The sequence below is a fragment of the Zeus faber genome, assembly GCF_960531495.2.
Source record: "Zeus faber genome assembly, chromosome: 6".
Classification (NCBI taxonomy): Eukaryota; Metazoa; Chordata; class Actinopteri; order Zeiformes; family Zeidae; genus Zeus; species Zeus faber.
In genome coordinates, this window is record NC_137201.1 from 27,016,366 (window position 1) to 27,040,776 (window position 24,411).

The following is a 24,411-nucleotide window of genomic DNA, read 5'->3' on the forward strand; positions in this document are numbered from 1 at the left end:
TTGCACAAACACGGAAACTTACGAGCACACACAAATACACATACACAACTTTAAAACTAGAGAATCTTGCATCTGTGTGTCTGTGTTTCTCTTCAAACAAAGAAGAAGATTTACACACACACACACACACACACAAACACACACACGCACACGCACAGACACACACGCAGACACACACACACACACGCACACACACGCACAGAGACAGGCAGACACACACACACACACCCATCAACAACACAAGAGACAAGAGAAACCTGTGTGTGTGTGTGTGTGTGTGTGTGTGTGTGTGTGTGTGTGTGTGTGTGTGTGTGAGAGTGAGTGTCCACTTGCACAAACACGGAAACTTACAAGCACACAGTGTGTGGGTTTCTCTTCACACAAACAAGAAGATTCACACACACACACACACACACACACAGACACACACACACACACACACACACACACACACACACACACACACACACACACACACACACACACACACACACCATTACTCCCAGTCCAGGCCCTATCCTGTTGCTGGTAGTTGATGTGAATTCCCCACCCGGGTTCTTTTTCACCATAAAGCTTTTATCCTCAGAGCCGCGTGGACTGTGAACGCTGTCAGGCAAACTATTTAACCATTCTCTGCATTCGCGGTGAGCCGCCATTGTACGGAGACCTAACTTTGCAGGGACAATTATGAATCTGACAAAACATATCATACGAACGCATACAAAGATCTCCAGCAAGAAGGCTTGAGTTGGTAGAAAAGCCAGAAACACCTGACAGCATTGACCTCGTGTTTTAGTAACTGGGTTTCTGAGGTGCAGCTTATGAAGGTCGTGGCGTTGCATATATTTTGACATAAATCCAGGATCGTTGTATGTTTAGGTCCAATTTGCTATTGATACAATATTTTCGTGATAAGATTAGAGTTCCAGTATGTTCATAGGTTTCAGTGGTTAAACATATACAGTGAAGAACAATGTCTGCTCCCTTCTTCACGGCTTCAGCAGGACTCATCTGAAAGTAACGACTTATTGGATGAAGTTGTGTGTTTTTGGCTGTTGGGTGAGGGGCATCCAGAGTCATGAGTTCGAGTAAGCCATCTGAAAAGGTGTCCTTGGTGGAATCTCTTTTGTTGATGAATGAAATTCCTTTGATGGGGAGTTCTTAAACTTCCGCTAGTTTCACAATATTTTTCGGTCGCCCAATACAAAGCAGGATTTTGGGGAATTTTTTTAATTAGTCAATTTTTTTTTGCCACCCAAAAGCCCTACGAACAGCGGATCCTGGCGTTGCCAGGGTCTACCGTGCTTTGCTCCCGTGTAACTCCAAGTTACATGGAAACACACCGTGACTGATAACAATCCCCAGCCCGTAAGAGTATTTCAAGAGTTTATACAAACCACGCCATGTCGGGTTGTGTCCTCAGCAGTCATGACTGCATCTGAGACCCGCTGCAGATTTTTGGTACTTTTGGTGCCGTTTCACTTTTTTTTTTTTTTTTTTCCCACGTCATTTGAAAACGGAGAAGCAGAGCTTCAAAACAAGGTGTCTCTTGTGCGACTCAAGCAAATGGTTTTTAAAGCTATGGCTTGTTCATGATGAGGGTGCGGCAAACCGTCTTTCTGAGATATTCACCCTCAAATTGTTCCTTTGCTGCGGTGGGTAACATATATAAAAATAAAATGTGTGCGGTTTTGATTGCCGCCATAATGCTTGTGCAGCAACTGGGAAATGAACCCCCACTGTCACCAGATTCACGACTGTTTTAGCCATCATCAATTTATACCCGACACAATAATCGGAGGGAAGTATATTCAACATGGACAATACATTAGTTGGAAGGGAACTTCCTTAAGTGGCAGAATTCACTTGAGGGAAGACTTTTATCGGCTGTTTAGTTTCTTTGGCTCCAACTCCATCACCTTGCGTCGCAATTTGACAGGATATAAGAGTTAAAAGTGCAGCTCCTGGGTCGGTGTTAAGCCCGGACGCGGCCCCTCTGTCCTGGTTCCCCAGGTACGCCAGAGTCCCTGGAGGAGAAGGAGCGCCAGCTGTCCACCATGATCGGACAGCTGATCGGCCTGAGAGAGCAGCTCCTGGCGGCCCACGACGAGCAGAAAAAGATGGCCGCCTCCCAGCTGGAGAAGCAGAGGCAGCAGATGGAGCTGGCCAGGCAGCAGCAGGAGCAGGTAGGGACGGGGGCGGGTCTTTATGGGGGGAAACCTACTTCATTTTACTTTGTTTTTCTTTTTGCACTTAGAATGATGAAAAAATTGAAAAAAAAAAAGAAATGTTTGTATGTCAATCGCACAAATAAGTCAGCGATGTTCAGTCAAATGTGGTACTTAAAGTTGGGGACTGAAATGTGTGTGGGTGTGTGTGTGCGTGTGTGTGTGCGCGTGCATGTGTGTGCGGTACGTGTGTGTGTGTGTGTGAACGGTAAACAAAGTCGATGATGTCAGTGTCTATGCAAGACAGTGTGTGAGGCTGTATGCTACCTGTGTGTGTGCATGTGTGTGTGTGTGTGCTTCGAGAGAGAGAGAGAGAGAGAGAGAGAGACAGACGGAGGCATCACGGCAGAGAGCGGAGCCGTGCGTGCGTCTTTGTGTTGCGCCGTTTGTCGACACCTCGGTCCGCATAGGACGGGGCTGTGTTTGGACAGGTCCACACCTCCCAACACAACACATTCCACCTTTCACAGCCTCACAAAGGAGCCGGGAATGGAGAGAGAGCGAGAGAGAGATAGAGAGAGAGAGAAGGAGGGAGAGAAGGAGGGGAAAAGAAGCGACCGGCTCCTACACCAGCCCGTCATTTAGCTGTTTGGACTTGATAGGACGATGCCTTGCAGCCAATCCCCGAGAAATCTGCCTTTAATGAAATATGACATGTGTGCAAATGGGGGCACCGCCTCCCAGTCAACAGCCTGTAATTACATATCAGAATAAATATACTAAACGACTCCTCAAAGAGGAAGAAAAAAAAGAGAAAAACAAGGAGGCAGCTGCTGTACGTTGTTATTGCCCTTATGGCGGAGTGGGGGGGGGGGGAGTGTATACGGTGAAATCGAATTCACCGCCCGGCCCTACCTCAACTCCTCATCGACTTCAACTCCCTCTTGTCTCGCGTTGTTTTGGAATCTGAAATAATGGGAAATATCACATATAAATATAAATCTCTGTATGTCCACCTGAGGACGCTGGGTTCACCCCGGACCGTCCGTCGCCAGGCCAACGCCAGTGGAGCAGCATCAAAACTTCGAAACCCCAGAAGCAGGCGGGGGGTGGGGGGTGGCGCGGGTGGGGGTGGGGGTAAGGCGGGGTGAGGAGGTGAAGCTCTGAAGCTGCGGTTGCAGACGTGTCGGCCTCAGTTTGGGAGCCGGTAGAGCACGCCGCTTATTGTCGTCCCGTCGTAGCTCTGGGAAGTCGGTGTGGGGGGCGTCGCCGCGGCCTGAAAGGTGTGCCGGCGTGCACGGGTCGTGCCCCGCGGCCTCCACCAGGGCCGGCGGGATGGAGGGAGTCATCGGTTTTACTCAATATTGACGTTCAATGTTCATCCTTATGGCAAGGAGTCCACCTGTGGTTTACGACATGAAATATAAAATGACTTTTCAACACAGGGTTAATGTTTACAACTTGTCTCCAGCTCAAAAAGGAATGTATGCCACGTGAGAATAATAACGCAAAGGTAAATTATGATGCATTCAGTATTTGTCTTTTGATTTGTGCGTGTGTGTGTGTGTGCGTGCGTGTGCGTGTGCATGTGTGTGTGTGCGTGTGTGTGTGTGTGTGCGCGCGTGTGTCTGCGTGTTTCTAGATTGCTCGGCAGCAGCAGCAGCTTCTTCAACAGCAGCACAAGATCAACATTCTTCAACAGCAGATCCAGGTTAGCGCACACACGCACGCACGCACACACACACACACACACACACACACACTGTCTCTCGTCCATACACCTAACCGCATCACGTCGAGTACCCTTTCTTGTCCTCCCTCTCTTTCCCTCTTGTATTTTTTTTATCTTTCGTTCCCATGGAGTTACACTGTCTGTTCTTCCTCCTCTTTCTCACACAATGCAGATATTACCCTCTCCCTCTCTCTTACTGTCTCCCTCCCTCTCTCTTTCTGTCTCCCTCCCTCTCTCTTTCTGTCCCTCTCCCTCTCTCTTTCTGTCTCTCTCCCTCTGTCTTTCTTGGGACAAATAACGCAGCTCCCCCATCTTGTTCATTCCAGAAATCTTTCATGCATCCTCCTCCTCCTCCTCCTCCTCCTCCTCCTCCCATCTCCATCTCTTCGCTCACCTAGGCCAATGCGGGGTTAATTTCCCGGCGTCCTTTTCCTCCTGTCTGTTTGATCTAAGTGTCCATTTTCCACATGTCCCATTACTATTGAGTCATGTATGATTGGAAAAGGCCAATAATATGAGGGGTCATGACCCTTCTCGTTATGCTGTGCCTGCTATTGAGAGGTATGACGCTTGCGTGAACGCGCGCACACACACACACACACACACACTCACGCACACATGCGCACACACGTCAATTCTTAAGTCCAAGTGGTCACCCTGTAATTGCCCTGGTTAGGTTGGGATCATTTGCTCTTGCATTGATCACTCGGTCGATCAATATTTCGGCCTTGCCTCTCTCTCTCTCTCTCTCTCTCTCTCGCTCTCTCTCTCTCTCTCGCTCTCTCTCTCTCTCACTTACCCCATTTGACTATCTATTTATCACCAGGAATTTCCTCTGTATCACTGTGTTCGTTTCATTCCAAAAAAAATAAAAAATCTTTAAACCTTTTCTTCCACAGCCTCAGGCTTTCAGTCGTCCCTTTGAATCCTCACACTGCTGCATTGTAATCACGTTTCTATAGTCGGCATTTTCTTTAATTCTCTACATTTCCAAACAATAGGCATAATGGTAATGAGAAGAGCATTTGTCATAGGGAAACGTATGAGTAGTATTGCTATTTTCCGGTAATGTAGAGTGTGCGAGAGAACGACGACGTCATATTATCTGAATACAAATGATGCCGCAATCAAACGGAATCAGCGGATAGAACGTTGGATCTAGTTGCAGGGAGTGTATTAAACGCCGGCGTGGCTTCCATGTCATATCCGTCACGAGCCAGGACCTCCAGCTCCTCTCGCAGGGAGCGCAGCGCAGCTTACAGAAGGCTTCTTTCCTTCTCCTCTTTGTTGTTATTTTTACCTCATTTTTACGAGACCCCACCCGAGGCTCTTAATAAAGCCGGGGTTGGACTTCATTAGGCCCCCTGGGCCCCAGGGGAGTCCGGGCCCGTAAAAAACGCAGCGCGGGGCCTCAGATCCTCCACCACGCTGCGCGGTCTGGATGCCCGGGTCGGTCGGCGCTGCGAGGCCAGGCGCTGAGCCGGGGCGGTGGGGCTACTGGCACGGACCCCCCCGGTGGCATTTCAAACCTCCGCTCGCGCCAGGTCCGGGGCGAGCTCCACCCTAGTCATGAGTCACGGTCTCTTTTAACGTCCGGCGCGTTGAACCACGTCGGATCAGGAGCGTCGGGCCTGATGTTTCCCAATATAAGCTGACTCATTGTTGCCTCCAGATGTTATGAATCCACAGAGATGATAAGGTAATATTCAGTAATTACATAATTCCTGTTTGTGTCGTTTTCCTTCCCAGACCACTGTCTCCACGTTGTGGCTGCGTGCTTTTGTGAACCGTAATCTCAGTGGAACTCAAAAACACAATGACTCCCCGAGCAGCGATACAAGCAAGGAATTTCTTTTTTTTTATGTTTGTTATTCGTTCGCATTTTCCCGAAGTGATAAGGGTGTGACCCCCCCCCCACCCCCTTGTTATGAACATAATCTGACCTCGCCTTTTTTTGGACTTTTAAGTATAAAACACATGGGCTCTATCTGGAGTACGGCGGTTCAGAGTTATTGTGGCGAAGCTCCAGGGCTTTAGTCACCGGGGTCTGGGCTGTTTTACGCCGCGTGTCGGATGTTCGCCGGCCTTAAAAACACAGGCGAGCGCCGCATCGGTCTGGTTCCACTTATCAAATCCAGACCCGCTCGCCTTTCAGGCCAACACGCGGGAGCAGCTGACCAAATGCTACCGTTTGGGCCGAGAAATAATAGGCCTAAGCGTGGCAAAATAAAACATTTTCAGATTGCCGGTTATTGCCCGCGTTCCGAGCGAGAAACAACATTGTCCCGGCCAAGAAAGGAATGGAAGAAGAGGCTGTAGGGCGCAAGTATTTATACCTCCCGTCTTGAAAGGGGCTGGGTTTCAAAGTGCTTCCTAGTGGTATAACACAACAGCAGATTGTTAAAAAACGAATCAGCTATTAACGAATTACCCCCGAAACAAGCGAGAAGAATTCAATAAAATCGTTCTCATGCCGTTTTCCATCATCACACCCTATAAAATGTATCCGCCCCGTGTTCATTGATAAGATTTTCTTTCCCTTCACTCATTTCAAGGGTTTCCTTTGACGTGCAGGGTAATCATTGTTGATCTGCGTCGTTTCAACTTTCTTTTTTTTTTTTTTTTTTCCTTCTTTGAACTGAAAAGATTTATGAACACGTACAGAGACTGGCCGGGGGTTATTCTCACACGGTCCTTTCCCTTCCTTTCCTTTACCCGTCTTTCGACTTATTTTTCCTCTCTTCACTCGCCGCCCTCGGAGGCTGTCGGCGTGTTTGTCGGGGCGCGCGGTGCGTGGCGGCGGTGCGAGGTGGCGTCTAGTTCAAAGTGAGCCCGGTTTCCTGTCATGTGGTTTTAAGTGGTGCTGAGCACCAGCGGGGGACGGCCAGGGGTTAAAGGAACGCTTCCTCAGGCCCCATTCTGATAGATATGGTTACACACACATGCACATAAACACATGAACGCACACACATGCACGCACACGCACACGCGCATGCACATGCGCACGCATGCACACACACACACACACATGCACACACACACAAAATTAAAAGGAAAAAACATAAGGGCATGGGGGCATGCATAAAACACACAAATATAACCATGCATCCATGTTAACTGCTGACTTCAGACTCAGACACAATCTCTCTCTCACACACACACACACACACACACACACACACACACACACACACACACACACACACACAGAGGCATGTAACTTACAAAAACGTACTTGCATACTCGACAGCTCCAGCAATCACTACTTTGGCACACAAATAAGAACACACCCAAATATGAGTGGATATAAAAATACGCACACACACACACACACACACACACACACACACACACACACACACACACACACACACACACACACACACACACACACACACACACACACACACACACACACACACACACACACACACACACAGGTGTGCACACAAACCGAAAGACATAGTTAACACACAGTAACTGGATTGAGCCAGACGTGCTCATAGATCATGAAACCAATGAGACATTACAAACACACACACATACACACACACACACACACACACACACACACACACACACACACATACACACACACACACACACACACACACACACACACACACACACACACACACACACACACACACACACACACACACACACACGTGCAGAGTGATGGTGGGCCCTTTGTGTGCCCTGGCCCGGCCCAGCCCAGTGGCTGACAGGCATGTGTCTTTGTTAAGTCCCCTCCTATAATGGCTCTCATATGTGGCCCATTTCCTCCGGGGCCCACAAAGGCAGAGGCCCCAACCGCACCGCCCGGGCACTAGCTAACGGGCTAATTAATGACTGCAAAGCCGCACTCCTCCTCCCTCTTTCTCTGTTCTTCATTTATAGCTTCGCTCTCCCCATTTTCCTCTCCCTCCCTCCGCTCCTGCTCCCTCTCTTTTTTTTTTTTTTACTTTGACAACACTGTTGTTGTCATATTGTTTTTCTTTCTCCTTTAGTGTCTTTTGTATTTTGTGATTTGCTTTCATTTGCAACACCAAATAATGCAATTGCCTCACAGCAGCAAAGACACTGTCCTGCTCCTGTCCTCGACCACAAAGGACTCTTTCAGATTAAAGTTTTTTTTTTTTAATATCCTCGATTTAATTTTTCTTTGCCTTTGATTCAAATATTAACAGTATTGGATGACTAGCACGAGTTATAAATGGCTGTTTCGCCCGTGAAGGCCAAAGGGCACCGTTGAAACATGTGAAGTAGGGCCTAAAGACTACATAAAGGTAACGTGGAAGACACGCTATAGAGCACACGCAGGACACCATAAACCGTGCAAACTCAAACACGTACACTTACAACCAGGATCATCCCGACGGAGCACGCGGCTGGCGGGATGCAGCACCTGTAGCTGGGGCTACGTTCGCGGTTCTCAATTCGGGTTTATTGCTCGGATCCGTTTGTTTTTTTTTAGTTTGTTCGCTTGTTTCAATCCAGACTTGGGAACGCCGATGTTTTTTGTTTCCTTCAACAAAGAAATTTAGTAAGATAAAATTTAAAAAACGCAATGTGCTCAGATTGCGCTCCGATCGCTCCCTCAGAGGACACACATACACACACACACACACACACACACACACACACACACACACACACACACACACACACATACACACACACACACACACAATTTTAGATCCGGTACTATTCAAAAAACGCGGGGAGCGTGGGTCCCCCTGGCCGGGTCTATTTATCAATTTATTATTTTATTATTATCTGTTATTTATTTATTTATTTATCTATTTATCTATTTATTTATTTATTTATTTATTTATTTATTTATTATTATTATTATTATTATTATTATTATTATTTTTTTTTTTTTTTTCCCTCCCCACGCTGTGTACGCTGCTTGACGACGGCGGGCGGCCGCAGTCTGCCTCGCTCTCCTCGCCGGTCACCGAGCTAGGGATAGAATTCCGAGTTATTTTCTATTCTCGAAACACCGGGGTCCTCTTTTTTTTTTTTTTGCGTGCCCGGTCCGTGAACATTTTGTGCGCCGCGGTCCGGTCCGTGGTAATAAACAGGTTGGGAACCCCTGCTCCAGAGCGACAGGAAAGAGGCATGAATTCCGGTTTGACTGTTCAGACTGAGGTGGCACTGTGAAAGAAATCAGACCTCTGACCTCAAGGTGGCCTGATTCCGAATTGAAGGGATCAGATTCCGTGTGATTTGTGCCGTTTCACACTGTCATAAAAAAACAAAACAAACAAAAAAATCAGATCTGAGTCACATAATGAGCTTAAAAAAAAAATCGGATTTGGGCCACTCTGGCCAGCAGTGTGAACGTAGCCTCGGAGACAACGAGTCGGAAAGTCAGACTCAGCAGCTGTAGAGAACCGGGTTAAGCTTAATTTCGCATCGGCTGCCTCCAGTGTATTTACCCCGGACAAAGCATTTAAAGTGCCGCTCTCACCGCTGCCATTGCACTGACGTTGGGCAGGTCTTTCGGGGAGGTTATGTTACAGCGAACCTTAGAGCGTTGCACTTGGCTGAGGGAGGAGCAGAACTCCGTATGGACCCGATGGAGGTTTAAGTTCGGATCTGAATGTTCTCTTGAGTCAGGGTTCGGCGTGTGCCAGCCGCGCAGTTGGAGCCCAACTAACCAAGGGTCTTGTGAAATAGCACGAAAACATACTGTGCTGTGGTCCACCCAAACAAGTGTCAGCCCCCCACGGTCGGTCATTGTTGCTGTTCCCAACAGTCCTTTCCAAACCAGGATAATAACAGTCGGCCGCATCGTAGCCGGTTGCCAAGATCCTTGGCCTGACTCCTTGACTGGTCCCGGATTTCTTTTAAAGACCATGCCCGAGTCCTCCGTCGGCCAAAGATCTGATAAAGGGAGTAACACCGGTCCACAGAACGCGGACACAGCAGCGTACATGATGCAGAAACAACCATTAAGACACTCGATGGCTGTTACTGGAATTTCGCTTTGAGATGACAAGTTCAATACCAATTTTGTCCCTTTGTGCCCAGCTGCTTTCAACGAGTCTGGGGTTGGCGGGCACGAACTGAAGCGCCTTGCATCAGCACATCACCGTCGACAAAACTCATCTGACTGAACCGGCAACCCTAGAGCACCCAGGTGTTGGTGCTGTAGATGGTAGATCGCATAAAGATGTAGGCTTGTTGTTACACTAATGTCTCTGTCGCAATGTAGCTTGAATGTTATTCTTCCTTGTAAGTCGCTTTGGATAAAAGCGTCTGATAAATGACTAAATGTAAATGTAAATGTAGGCTGTATTACTTCAATAACTCAGCTCTTGAGACGCTAGAAGGCGTATTTCCCTGATTTCCCAGGAGCTAGGCTAGTCGATTCCCCCTGCAGCCATGCATTGAGCTAACACAGTTAGCATGCAGCCTGTCGCTCACTCAACACTGGACACGCAGGGAGAAAATTGCTGTTTAACTTCCCATCTGAATCTGAGTAGAATCTAAGATGCACCAAGAGTGAGCTTCCGCAAAAAAATGAACTGTCCCTCTTGTTGTAAACGTCAAAGCAACACTTTTGGGCTGTTTTGCCTTCTGTCTTTCTCACTTTCTTTCTAATGATCTCTTCATGGTCTCAAACTCTCTCTTTATATCCCCCCCTAACCCTCTTAAAAACAGAATAGACACAATACACAGAGACACACACCTCCAAACACGCACACTGGCACGCACGCACGCACGCACGCATGCACGCACACACACACATGCACACACGCACACACACACACACACACATGCATACTCATAGTGTATGAGTATGCATCCCCCCAAAGCTTACTGCCTATAGACAAGAGGGCCATTAATAGTGTGTGTAATGCCTGTGTGTGTATGTGTGTGTGTGTGTGTGTGTGAGTGCGTGCCTAGGTGTGTATGTATGTCAGTATATGGTGGGCAGTCGGAGGAACGGGGCCCTGTGTTTTCTTAGGGGCCGACCCCAGCGGCCCTCACCTCGGTAAAAAGAGATCTTTGTGTGGTTCTGTCCCAGCGTTCCCAGAGGAATACAATGAATGGGGGCATTTTCTCCTACTCTATATTATACCCCCTCCACACACACACACACACACACATACACACACACACACACACACAGACACACACTTCTTAGCTCTGTGTATACACCCAGACTAAATTTTCTCCTCCCTCTCTTTCTCTCTCTGTCTCTCTTTTCTCTGTCACAAGATGTTGGCTTGCTTGTTTGTGTGTGTGTGTGTGTGTGTGTGTGTGTGTGTGTGTGTGTGTGTGTGTGTGTGTATGTGTGTGTGTGTGTGTGTGTGTGTATGTGTGTGTGTGTGTGTGTGTGTGTGTGTGTGTGTGTGTCTGTGTGTGTGTGTGTGTGTGTGGGCGTGCCAACAAAATTCCATGCACTTTACTTGTTTTGTACGTAAGCGTGCATGATTGAGTGAGTGAGTGAGTGTATGTTTCACTGTGTGTGTATGTGTGTGTGTGTGTGTGTGTGTGTGTGTGTGTGTGTGTGTGTGTGTGTATGTGTGTGTGTGTGTGTCTGCATAGGTACACTGATCAACACAGAACACACACACACACACACACACACACACACACTCCCGATCCGAAATGAAAGCAACAGTGATCACTCGGCACCGGGCTGCGTTTCTTTCTTTTCTCAGGGTGAGGGGTGAGTGCAGTTTCATTTCGACCACAGGACAGGACATCAACATCACGCCAATAAATTGCAGAAAAAAATGTGCATGTTGATGCATAATTTAATTCAGTAACACAAGAACAAAAATAAAGTTAAATGTAATTTATTCTAATTGTAATTATAATTGACCAGTATAGTGGTCAATTATAATTAGTTACATATTATTTATGTGATCTACAAAAATAAGTCATTAAATCAGACTAATTTATATGCCTTTTGGATTACTTACCACCAGAAATCATACATTTTGGAATTGACATTAAGTAGAGATACAAGTCAAGCAAAAGCAGACTAAAATTCCCATTCCAAAAACAAACACTGACGTTTTATAGCCAATAAAGCGTGGTCATGAGTACAATTTGAATTGGGGCTGAGGGGTTAAAGCTTCTTCTGTTCTTTCCTCTCTGAGGGAAATGAGACGGTAATGACGCCGCAGGGTTAGATGCCACAGATCTCATGTGCCTATATAACACCAGACCTCAAGCTCTGCGTGACTCCCTCTCATGTCCCATTAATGCCATGAGTAACATATTCTCAACACGTACATGAAACACCCTTCAGAAATTCCCAAGCGCAAAATATTTTCAACGTTTTGAAATGGTCCTATCAATATAGCACATTGTTTCAGAATAATGGATACGTAAGTCGCTTTGGATAAAAGCGTCTGCTAAATGACTAAATGTAAATGTAAATGTACATAAATAAATGGAAAAAAGACAAATAATTGAATACTATATATATATATATATATATATATATATATATATATATATATATATATAAATTTTTTTTTTTTTTTTTTGTATTATTTATAAATCTATCTATTTATTTATTTATTTATTTGTTTGTTTGTTTGTTTGTTTGTTTATTTGTTTGTTTGTTCATTTAAGTCAATATTTATTTTTCATTTGCTGGACATTGCAGTGGACACAGAGCGGCAGTTGGTTGCTGTTTGGAGATCAGATAAAAAAAACTTCCCAACGTGCGAATGGGTGTAAATTTACACCCCTAACGATGACCTGCACCGCAGCACGCAAGCTCAGGCAGGAAGTAAATGGAGTGGTATTAAAAGGGATTAATGGAGCCAGTGAAAGATAGAGGGAGAGAGAGAGAGAGAGAGAGCGAGAGAGAGAGATATGAGAGATTAAGCGATAGAGGACGGCATGAGATACAAAGGGGGGATGCGGAGAAGAGAAGGTCAGTGGAAGGCGACGCAACGGGGATGTAGAAAGGCGACGAGAGTGTGTTGAAAATGAAAAAAAGGAATAAAATAGAAAAGAAAAAGTCGAGAGAAAAGAAAATGTTCATAATATTAAGAAAGAAGACAACGGTAGATGAGGAGAAGGACAGAAAGAAAGGAAGACATTGAGAAAAACAGACAGAAAATGAAGCGAGAGAAGGGAATCAGAGAAGGGAAGGAAAATGAATTGATCCACTAGGCAGGCAAACAGGAAGGAAGAGAAGCGAGAGAGGAAGTGCATAACCAGGCAGAAAAAAGAAGGAAAAAGAGAGAGAACACACTGAAGGAAAGTGAGGATGGGAGGAGAAAAGAGCCATCCAGCCTCTCAGTGCTCCCAGTGTTCCCAGCGCTCCCAGCGCTCCCTGTGCTCTTAGTGTTCCCAGTGCCCCCAGTGCTCCCAGTTCTGTTAGTGTTCCCAGTGCCCCCAGTGCTTCCAGTGCTCCCAGTGCTCCCAATGTTCCCAGTGCTCCCAGTGCTCCATGTGCTCCCAGTGCTCCTAGTGCTCCCAGTGCTCTCAGTGCTCCTAGTGCTCCCAGTGCTCTCAGTGTTCCCAGAGCCCCCAGTGCTTCCAGTGCTTCCAGTGCTCCTTGTGCTCCCAGTGCTCCCAGTGCTGCCAGTCGTTATATCAAAGCCTTGGCCTCGTCTTTCATAGGCTGTCCTCGATGCCAGGCCCTGGCTCTAACTCGCTCCCTCCCGCTCTGTTGTTAAAAACATTTTGTTTTGCATCTCTCTCTCTGCGGAGGACGTGTGGTCTCTGTCTCTCTACCTCCTCTCATTTAAACTCCTTCATCCATTCATTTATTTGCCCTTTTATGTGTCTACTTTCTGTTCTGGTTGTGTGTTTGTGTGTGTGTCTGTTTAATTAAATTTCTTTCTTTCTTTCTTTCTTTCTTTCTTTCTTTCTTTCTTTCTTTCTTTCTTTTACATACATACATACTTGTACATGCATGCTTGTGGCTATTTTATGTTTATATATATATTTTGTTTTTTGCTTATATTTTTGCTTTCATGTACTGTATATTTATATATGTGTTTAATCTCAGATTTAGATTATATTATTACATATAATATCCTTTGTTTTGCACAGCTTTGGGAGTTTGCCCGCGTGTGAAAAATAACGAATCTTGAATCTTCTTTCTTTCTCTCTCTCTCTCTCTCTCTCTCTCACTCTCTCTCTCTATCATAATTTTATTTGTGCCATCACGATATGCCGTTAACTTCTTTTTACGAGGCCGCAGTGCCACTGTCAGAGACCACTCGAAGGGATTGCACTCAGACCCCCCCCCCCCCCCCCCTCTCTCTCTCTCCCCCGCTCGCTCTGCCCATCAGGTGCAGGGTCACATGCCCCCTCTGATGATCCCGGTTTTCCCCCACGACCAGCGCTCTCTGGCCGCCGCTGCAGCCGCTCAGCAGGGGTTCCTCTTCCCACCAGGCATATCTTACAAGCCAGGTACACACACACTCACACAAACACAGGCACGCACACACACAAACACACACACACACACACACACACACACACACACACACACACACACACACACACACACACACACACACACACACACACGCACCCATGCACACACCCTCACGCAAGCATTTTTACAAGGCAGAAGACAGCAGACAGACATACAGACATTTTCTAGACATAGAACATGAGGGTGAGTCTAATGTGTGATTGCTGATAAGCGTTTACGCCCGAAGCAAGCTTGCATTTATGTGCGACACTTCCCGTCAAGCTGGCCGCTATTGATTGTAGAAAGACACGCAGACATGCATAGACAGACACAGACAGAAGATCACGCGTCCCCACATATGCACACGTAAACATACACTCCGAGTCTATATTAATGAGGCATGTGAGGTGCGGAATGTTCTTGAAATGAGTGGAGAGGATTTACTAACCTTGCTCCTTCACGGCAGGAACAATAGATTGGACACAAGGATAACTGCAATTCCTCTTTTACTGCGAGCTTAAAGCATGTCACTTGCACAACATATCTGCAACATGGAATTTCACACTCACACACACACGCACACACACACACGCGCACACACACACACTCGAGAAACACTCATGCACTCAACGTGCATTTCCAAATTCAAACTAACACAAAGAATCTAACACAGAACACCCACACGCACGCCACAACACTCGTGCACACACACTCGTGCACGGACATGCACGCGTGCGTATATACTTCCAAAGCTTCACCCTCTCAAATCACTCCCACACTAACACACATGTTCACCCGCATGCTCAACGCACGGTCGCTCACGCACACGTACACACACGCAGACACGGGCACACGCACATGCATACTGTACATTCACATTTGAACTCGCTCGCTCCGACAGACACAAACCGATAGAGACAGACAGACACACGCTCCAGGTACGTGGGTTTGGCGAGGGCACCACCTGCTCTTTGCTTTCTGCTCATTCTTTTTTCACATTCCATTCTTCTCAAAGCATTCCTCCAGGTGCTGCGCGACGCCACGCCGCACGTTGACCCCCCGCAGCACCTCGCACGGTGCACACAACGCGCGGAATTGGTTTTTAACTTTTCATAGGTGGTGGTACTGTAGAATTAAACCGTGGACATAACACGGGACAGGGAGGGCTTCTTGGATTTTTTCATTCTGCGTGTAGGCAGGAAATAACCCCGCTGCATGGAAAGAGAAATGGTTTACTCATCACAAGGACAGAGAAAATATACTCGAGCAGACACTGCAGGATTTAAATGTTTATCAAAAGCCATAAGGGAAAATAGCAGGAGGATTTAAAAAAAATTGTATAGCTATCAGTGCTACATTTCACAGATTGAGGGATCAAAGTGCAGGCGGTTTGTATAAAAATGCCTTTATACCAAGAACTAAACATGTCCTTGCAAAGTGAGGAACCAGCGACAGGCCAAGTTCTGCTGTTCAGGTTTAACACACACGCTCGTACAAAACCAGTGCCAGAATGACACCGCAAGAGAGAGAAGAAGTCAAACAAAAGGAGAATCAAAAAAGCAAAAGAAAGTTGTGCTGTTGTTGTGCACGGCCATTTGACTTCTTTGAATTTCTTCCTCCGTTTTCTTATTTTTATTTTTTTTTCCAAACAAAGCCTTGTACATGGAAAACCTTTTAGGCACAAACAGTAGGGGTTTGCAGGGAACATCACAGGGAGCGCAGGTTGTGCAAAACGGACGCATTTCTAAGTGCATCGCAATGAGGAAACGCACGGTCCGAAACTCTCAGGAACCTGCGGTGCAGTGGGGTCACAAAACAAAGGCTATTAACCTTCAGATTAATGCTCACGGTCGAATTAGAGTGAGGGACTTAGGGCACAGACATAGGAACGGTCTGTGAAAGACGTAAGAATGGTTGAAAGAATTGTGTGACACGGGGTGAAACACAAACAGACTCAAACATTAGGGGAGAGTGTGAGAGAGGGAAGGGTTGAAAGACCCTTGAGAGAAGAGAAGAGGCCTCGTGTACAGTATTTCATCATCTCCTTCTGAGCAACTTGTTTTATTTTGTGTCTTGTGACAGGTGACAATTACCCCATGCAGTTTATTCCTTCCACCATGGCAGCTGCTGCTGCCTCTGGACTGAGCCCGTTGCAACTGCAGGTAAGCACTAAAAAGATTTTTATCCAGGTCATTTATATGTTTTTAGGACTGTTATCGATAAACAGAATAGGACTTAATTAGTTCTGCAATTGGTATGCAAGTGTATATATATATATATATATATATATATATATATATACATACATATATATATATATTTTTTTTTTCATCTGCTATCTCAGATTGCTTCCATGGCATAAACCAGAGGTATGATATGTGAAGACCCTGAGAATCATCAAGTGCCAAAAAAATGATATAGACAGAAGCAATGCGTACAAATCACGGCTTGATAAGGTTCGGTGTGCACTAACCTGCCGTGGAAGTGCGCTTGTTTGAAAAGATCCTAACGAAGGTTACATATTTTTATTTGTTTTTGAACACGACAGACCGGTTGAAGGAGCCAATCCCATATTAACAAGCCAACCTCCCTTATCTCATGCCTGTCAGCTGTGTCAAACAAAAGCTTTTATGATGAATCGCTGTGGAATTCTGCCCCACCAGCGCAACACCTGGTCCAGAGCAATTCATCAACTACTTTATTGCTGCTTGACACCTGTGGTTTGAGAATAGCACTTATACATAATGGTTATCATAGGACATATTTGCCAAGAAGAAAAAAGAGGAGAAAACAACAAAAAAGAATGGGAATTTAAACTCCGTTCCCCTAAAGGGCATCAGGGATTTCACAACACGATCCCCCCTCCTCCCCGTCCTCCCGTACCTACTGAAATACAAAGCTTTGAAAAGCTATTTCACCCGCAGACAATATTGCTTCATCATGTAAGTCGTTATCGTGTCGTGGCTTTCGGCTGTTATAAGAAGCCCTTATCTGGGTTTATCTAATTTGTATTGTGGCTCATCCGCTTATCGGGGTCCTCATTAGGTGCTATTGACTCAACAAAGTGCTTTGCTGCGCTGGGTGATGGAGGGCGGAGGTGGGGGAAGGGTGGAGGGAGGCGCCGCGCACGCCGTCTCCTCTCCTGGCTTTGAAATGATCAAAGGAGGCGCACGGTGAACGCGAGGCGGGAGGATAAATGGGCATCGGAGATGCAAACTCATCCACGTTTTTTAAAAGATCGCTGGGTTTGGTGGGAGAAAGAAAAGGGAAAAGAGAGAGAACCTGAATGGGAAAGGAAGCCTTTCATCACGTTCCTCGGCAAAACCCGAGAGGAAGACTCGGGAAGCAGCGAGAAGAAGAGGGCAGGGGAAGTGTTTAATGCGGGGATTTATTTTTCTGGTTCCCGGCACATGTTTGGACATTGTTTAGACAACAATGGCGAAGCCAAAAGCGATCATGAGGAGATTTATGAGCTCTGCTTCCTTATGCATCTTCAACTGAAGAATTCGCTGGTAGTGCTCTGTTCTCGTAACACTTGTGGCATCTTGTCCTCAAGCAAATATACGTGGTGTATTCCATTGCATTCACAAACAGATTTGGTAAACATAAAATACATAAAGGAATGAAATGAAATATGAAAATAAGCTTTAAAATGAAATCATGTGAAAAGTATCGAAAAAATTATTAAATGGATTATACCTAAATAAACTCGTATGGACAAATTTACATAAATGTGCTTTGGATTCCTGGAGTCCAATGTGACAGCATGTGAAAGTAAACTCCTCCAGCTTTCAATATGGATCGATGGCAAGACGAGAGTCCTGTAGTAAATAGTTGCATGTACATGTGACCTATAAAATACAAAATACAAAACCTTTATAAAATACAATTTCCCATATTGTTCATTCCAGATCCTAGCACGAATGTGGTGGACTCAGAAGTGACACTCACTGACCCGGGGGCTTAAAGTCAATACTGGTAGAACTTAAGTGCCATTAACATGATGATCTAATTCCAGTGTTTTACACTGTGGAATTAGATCAAATTAGATCATTTTAGCACTTGGAAAATATTATATAAATATGAATAACTATAACTACAAAGCTATAGTGAGTCCATAATCGCACTGCGGTGGGATGGTGTGAGTAATCCCCCTAATGCGTAATACACTTTATCTGACACACTCTCATAAACGCCAAGCCTATTGCCAAACCCTGTGTTTGTGTTTGTTGAATACCAGATGTGGGGCTACAGTATTCTAGGATGTGTAATCATGTAATCAGGTAGGCAAGTATCCCAATACAGTGTCTCTCCCCTCCAGACCACAGGCTTGGCAACAAGGAACTGCCAGAGACATCACCAGGTCAACCCGAGACATATTTTTATTGTTTTTACTAGGCTCAGTATTAACCTGTGCAAGCCAGAACAGGCTCGACTATGTCCCCAAGGCATTCTGCAAAGTGATATGGCAGGTTGCCAAGCAGGGTTTGACCTCATATTATTCTTGGCTGACAAAGAAATTTGATTGGTTTTCAATTTTGACTGATGCCAGTTACAACTATATTGATTGTTTGTTTTTTATGTTTATTTAATAACACAGACTAGTCTATGCACAAACCACTTGAACACCATGTGTGGTGAAGAAAGCCCCATAGGAAGACACATTCTAGGGGTGGCAGTGCTTCTATTTTTACAGTCATTGTTTTATTCATTGACTTGAGGGTGCCATGATGGTGATAATTGTGTAAATTTGCTGAGAGATGATTCTGCAGAATCAGCCCGCTCTGGTTTACGAAAGCCAGCAGCAGGGTGGACACTGGTCCGGTGCCACGGTACCACAAACAGAACCAACCAAAACTCATTATGCGACTGACCATAGATAACATTACACAATAAACAATAAGAGGGGAAAAAAAATGCTTTTATTAATAACGGATTAAGTAGGCTTTTTTTTTTTCTCTTGAGAAGCCTCAAATGTCGTGCCGCTGGCGTGGGAACTCGCTGGGACCAATTGTTTCCACAGGGAAGGAGCTGACCCCTTTGCGAGCACACTCCTGTGGAAGAATGACTCCCTTTGTGTCTGCTTAAATACAGTTACTGGGAAAAACAGTTCTTCTCGCAGACATTCTTGTTGAAATCATAAGATGTCTTTTGCTGTCTGTCTTTGTGTGCTAATTATTGATGAAGGTGAGGAAAGAGTTGGAGGGGCGTGTTTTGTGCCAAAGTCAGAATTTCCGCTGTATTGTCTAAATATAGTCTAGAAAGAATGAATAAGTGGGTCTTAAGACGTCGGAGACTTGTCTACTGTTAATTGGGAAAAGCCAAATCAAATGTTTTCCGGGGCGTGCTTGAAGGATGTCGGCGTTCCAAAATGGAAAATGGGAAACTCAGCAAAGGAGCGTCTCTCTCCTCTCTTCCATTCCCTCTTTCTTTCTCTTGTTAGTCGTGCCACTCAGATCGATAGCGGCTCGACACAAAAAGAGGCGAGCTCAGGGGATTCCCGTTCTGCAGGGGCGGGGGGGGTCTGACCCCAAGATCTGTTAGTCCGTCTGACGCGCCCCTCCGCTGGCACAAAGACATAACAGCAACACAACAACACATCTCTGTTCTGTGGAGGAGTAATCATTTAGATTTTAGTCAAATTAGCACTAAGGGCCAAAGCTCTCTCTGATGGACTGGGCAGCTCGGCCTGTGTTCAAGGCCCTGTTTGTCAATTTGTAATTTAAGAAATTGCGGTATTGTCTTCCCCTGGGGGTTGGCTGACCGCCGAGAGCGTCGGTAGTGCTGCTGTTTACGCTGCACATTCAACTCCCCAGCCACCGATTGATCTGCTAGTGTCTTCAGGAAAAGGAGAAAGAATGTGAGGCAAAAAGGCTTTTATTGTCAGCCTTCTGTTTGTTGAACAGTTTCCTCTTCTCAGCCCTATTTGGCCTCGCTGACAGGATCAATACCAGCTCCATACCCGCCATTGTACGGCCGCGTGTGCATACAATAGCGGTATGTTTACGCGCACGCTCCGTATGTACCGTATGCCGTTTATCTGAACAAGTGATCTTAACTATGCACGTTTTGCCTCAAAGCCTCTCCAGTTCTGAGCCTATTCCCAGCTCTCCTCAAAATGTAAAAGAATATCAGGCGTCCACAGCGGTAACCACTGTGGACGGCTTGATTGACGCAGGAGGCCCGTCGGCCCTCCGCGGCACATTCTTACGTGGATCTGGTATCTCCGCGGGTTGGCCCCGACGTTCCTCCCCGTTCCTCCTCCGTTCCAAGGAAAATAAGCGGCGTGACATCGGGGCTTTGTTTCAGCGTCGAGGCCCCTTCTGTTTGTGTTTAATCTCGCCCTGGAGAGACGGGAGAACGAGGGTCGGGCCAACTTTCTCCTTGCCCCGCCGCTGAGGCAGGCCCAGATCCTGCGGCTTGAGAGCGGTGGTGGTCTAGTCTCTCTCTCTCTCTCTCTCTCTCTCTCTCTCATGCTCTGTCTGCCTTTCTCTCTCTCTTTGGCTTGTACCTCCCTATCTCTTTTTCCTTACTTTCTCCCTCTCTCTCTCCCTCTTTTTGTTCTCTCTTTCGCTTTCTTTCCTCTCTCTCTCTCTCTCTCTCTCTCTCTCTCTCTCTCTCTCTCTCTCTCTCTCTCACTCCCGCCGCATTCTCTCACATCCCAGGAGGCTTTGCAGTTTTGACTGGTTGGAAATCGGATCTCACAACACCGGGGCTGATGGGAGAGCGACGGGGAGGGGGAGTCGGGGGCAGCGAAAGAAAGAGGAAAAAGAGATGAAGATAGGGGGGTGATAAAAGTTATTAAATAGTTCAGACAAAGCCTTAGAGGTCAAAGAAAAGAAAGAGAAAAAAAAAGACCTTGGCGCTGTGGAGACGTGGGGGTTTACAGATGAGGTGAGCGAGGAGAGAGGGAGGACAGCAAAACAACAAAAGAGGGAGAAAGAGGAGGCGGGGGCGGAGGGGAAGGCCAGCGACGTCTGGGTGGTTTTCCTTCGGACGGGCTCTTTGGTACAAGGGTCTCTGACGGTGGTTTGAGGCAGCGGTTTGTCTGGGCAGCGGCTTTGATTTAGAACCCTGGACTCAGGACAGAGGCTTTGATTCTTTAATTTCTCTTAAGTACCCGGAATGGAAAGGTTTTTTTTTTACTCTTTTTTGTACCTCAACTTTTGCTCTAGTCTTAATGCTTCATGCTTTCCAAGGAGCTTTATTTCCTCTGATAGGGTGGGATTTACTGGAGTAAAACGCTGTGTATTTTCACTAGGTGTGTTATTTTCGTTTGTAACTTTTAAGAGTGTTCTTCGTTATCAAGAAATCTGTACAAATATGTCAGACGTCAGGTATAGTTGAGTCAATATCAATACATAAAAGCATTTTTAAGAGTCTCGCTAGTCTCTAGGTTTTAGATGCTTTCCCCATCTGTTGAGTTTGCGTCTGAGATTGATTGTAGATCATTTAAAAGAATTATGCTTTTTCATTTGTGGATTGATACTGTTGTCAGCTCGGCCCCCGTGCACTTCAGAGATGAACAGCAGTATTTATGTGCATTATGTGCATCAATGTGTGTGTGTGTGTGTGTGTGTGTGTGTGTGTGTGTGTGTGTGTGTGTGTGTGTGCGTGTGCGTGTGCGTGTGCGTTAACGCACACACAGTCACATTCAAAACCATCACAGTTTAGGACCAGTGCCATGGTCAAGATAAAGACAAAAGCACAATTAGTTCAGGATCTGTGTGTGGGTTTGAAGGGGAATGAAAGGCAGGAAAGCCACTGTCTCGATGCTGGCTAACGATGTTAATAGCCTGTTGGTTTTTTCGGGTTTCTTCCCTTGCAGCAGCTGTACGCCGCCCAGCTGGCCAGCATGCAGATCTCACCAGGAGCCAAGATGGCTCCGCTTCCGCAGGCTCCCACCTCGTCCAGCCCGCTCTCCCCGTCGGCCCTGAAGAGCGAGAAGAGAACATCCAGTCCCGTCACCCAGATCAAGGTGGGTCCAAACGCTGGGAGCGGTTACGTTTAGGCCATTTAGCAGAAGTCTTTACACAAAAAGACTGACACTAAGTGGGTTGAATTTGTCTGTGGCAGCTGAACCGACTCTCCGTCACAGCCATCATCATCGGCCGAGTCTCCTGTAACAACGGGTAACGCCAGCCGAGTCACAGTTAGATTGGCGAGGTTTTTTCCTTTATAACAAAGACACACGAGGAGGGCGAGAAAGTGAGGGAGGGTTTACAAAAATAAAAACAACAAATCAGACTGGGATTATAGGGCGGAGAGGAATCGGGGCAGGCGAGTCACCATCGGACATTAAGACAGCAGAAGTCAAGGCCGGGAGGAGCGACCTCAAGAACTAGACTGCAACGACGGAGAAATTGAGCGGTCAAGCTCGGAGAGTTTGGAGCCCGTCCAGTCGTCCGCCCTGCGAGAAAACAAAAAGAGAAAAAAACATCATATACCGTACGGAGGTTGAAACAAAAAATATATATATTTTTTGAGTTGAAAGGAGTGCACGCAGGAAGCAAAGTGGAAACCTCAGGCTAAGTGGTGATGATAACTCACGTGAGACGGTGGAAATTTGGAAGTTGTTGCAGCTGCGATTGGCCTTCCACTCGGCGGCGTCAATTAGAAACAGCTTATTTAGAACTCATACACACATACAGTTCATACAGAATACCTCTGTCGCCACCGCTACTGCACACACACACACACACACACACACACACACACACACACACACACACACACACACACACACACACACACACACACACATTTACACACACACACACACATACGCACACGTGCACTGAGGCACTTACAAACTGACACAGGCGCTCGCTGGCTGCTGTTTGGCAGCGGCCCAGACCTCCTCGCTGGCGAGAGCATACGCCTCATCTTTCCCCGGCGACGAGGCAGTAATGGAAGCCATGTGTGTGTGTGTGTGTGTGTGTGTGTGTGTGTGTGTGTGTGTGTGTGTGTGTGTGTGTGTGCGCGCGTGTGTGTGTGTGTGTGTTTGTGGGGGGAGCGGGGGGCTACAGCTGCAACAAGCGTCACAATATACCACCATCAGAGCTGACCGCAATCCGGTGGGTTGTCTCTCTGCCCTTTGTACCCCCACACAAGCACACGATAATAATGGAAATGGGAAAACTATGAAAACATCTTGAAAACACAAGGTGTGGGAAAGTAATCACAAGTAAGAGATGCAACAAACACACATCACAGAATAAAGTGCGCAGCAAATTACAAATCCTAAAATGCTGACGATGAATATAGTTTTTAGAAACGACTTGCACACGCGCGCACGCACACACACACACACACACACACAGACATACACATACACACACAAACTTCAGGCTATGTGGTTAATAGAATCATGCAGAAGTCAATTAGAATATGCGTATAAACTATAATGAATATATATATTAATAACTTAAAAAAAAACTTTCAGATAATAAATAAAAATGTATGTGTTTTATTTTAAATGACAAAATTAAAAAAATAATTACTGAAGTATCCAACATATTACCCCAAAGCACTGAATAATCCCAATATAAACATGCGAAAAAATCTTTTTTTTTGATAGGTACGTTACTAAAACAACTCACAGTGTGTGGACAGATCTGTATTCAAGAGACTGGACCGATCATGTTATAATTGGGCTCTCCAACTCTGGGCCGATCCTTTAATCAAATTCGAGAAGTTGAGAAAAATAATATATTTGGGGAACATCTCACATTTTCGGTTTCTGTTTTCTCGCACAGGAGGAGGGATCGACGCAGCCGCTCAATCTGTCGGCCCGACCCAAGATGGCCGAGCTGCACCCGGCATCCCCCACGCAGAGCCTGTTCTCCGGGATCAAGAGCAGCCCCGTGGGCCTGGGGAAGGGTCGCATCCCCAGCCCCATCTCCAGCATGGGCAGGAACACATCCCTGGGTGAGGTTTTTCACAAGCAGCAAGAGTGGAGCCCCAAGTTGGATGATCATTTCTAGTGCCAATTTGCTGTTATTTGCAAAGGAAACAATTTGACCTGAATCATTGCACCATTCAAGAGTGAGGAAGGAAAGAGGACGGAATGTGAAGTGGCTTTTCGGTTTTTCAGA

At 46.2% G+C, this 24,411-nt stretch overlaps 1 protein-coding gene across 3 annotated transcripts in view; it reads left to right on the top strand.

Annotated features, from left to right (window-relative positions):
• Positions 1-24,411, top strand: part of LOC307231372 (transcription factor SOX-6-like) — a 103,440-nt gene that overhangs the window by 59,154 nt on the left and 19,875 nt on the right. For 2 of the 3 annotated variants that reach the window (XM_080002047.1, XM_080002048.1), the window contains 6 exons: positions 2,014-2,186; positions 3,811-3,879; positions 14,187-14,307; positions 16,397-16,476; positions 22,143-22,292; positions 24,073-24,244. In XM_080002047.1, coding sequence (XP_079858173.1) covers positions 2,014-2,186; positions 3,811-3,879; positions 14,187-14,307; positions 16,397-16,476; positions 22,143-22,292; positions 24,073-24,244 — 765 coding nt within the window. The remainder of the gene's footprint in view (positions 1-2,013; positions 2,187-3,810; positions 3,880-14,186; positions 14,308-16,396; positions 16,477-22,142; positions 22,293-24,072; positions 24,245-24,411) is intronic. The other variant, XM_080002049.1, reaches the window with a different exon arrangement.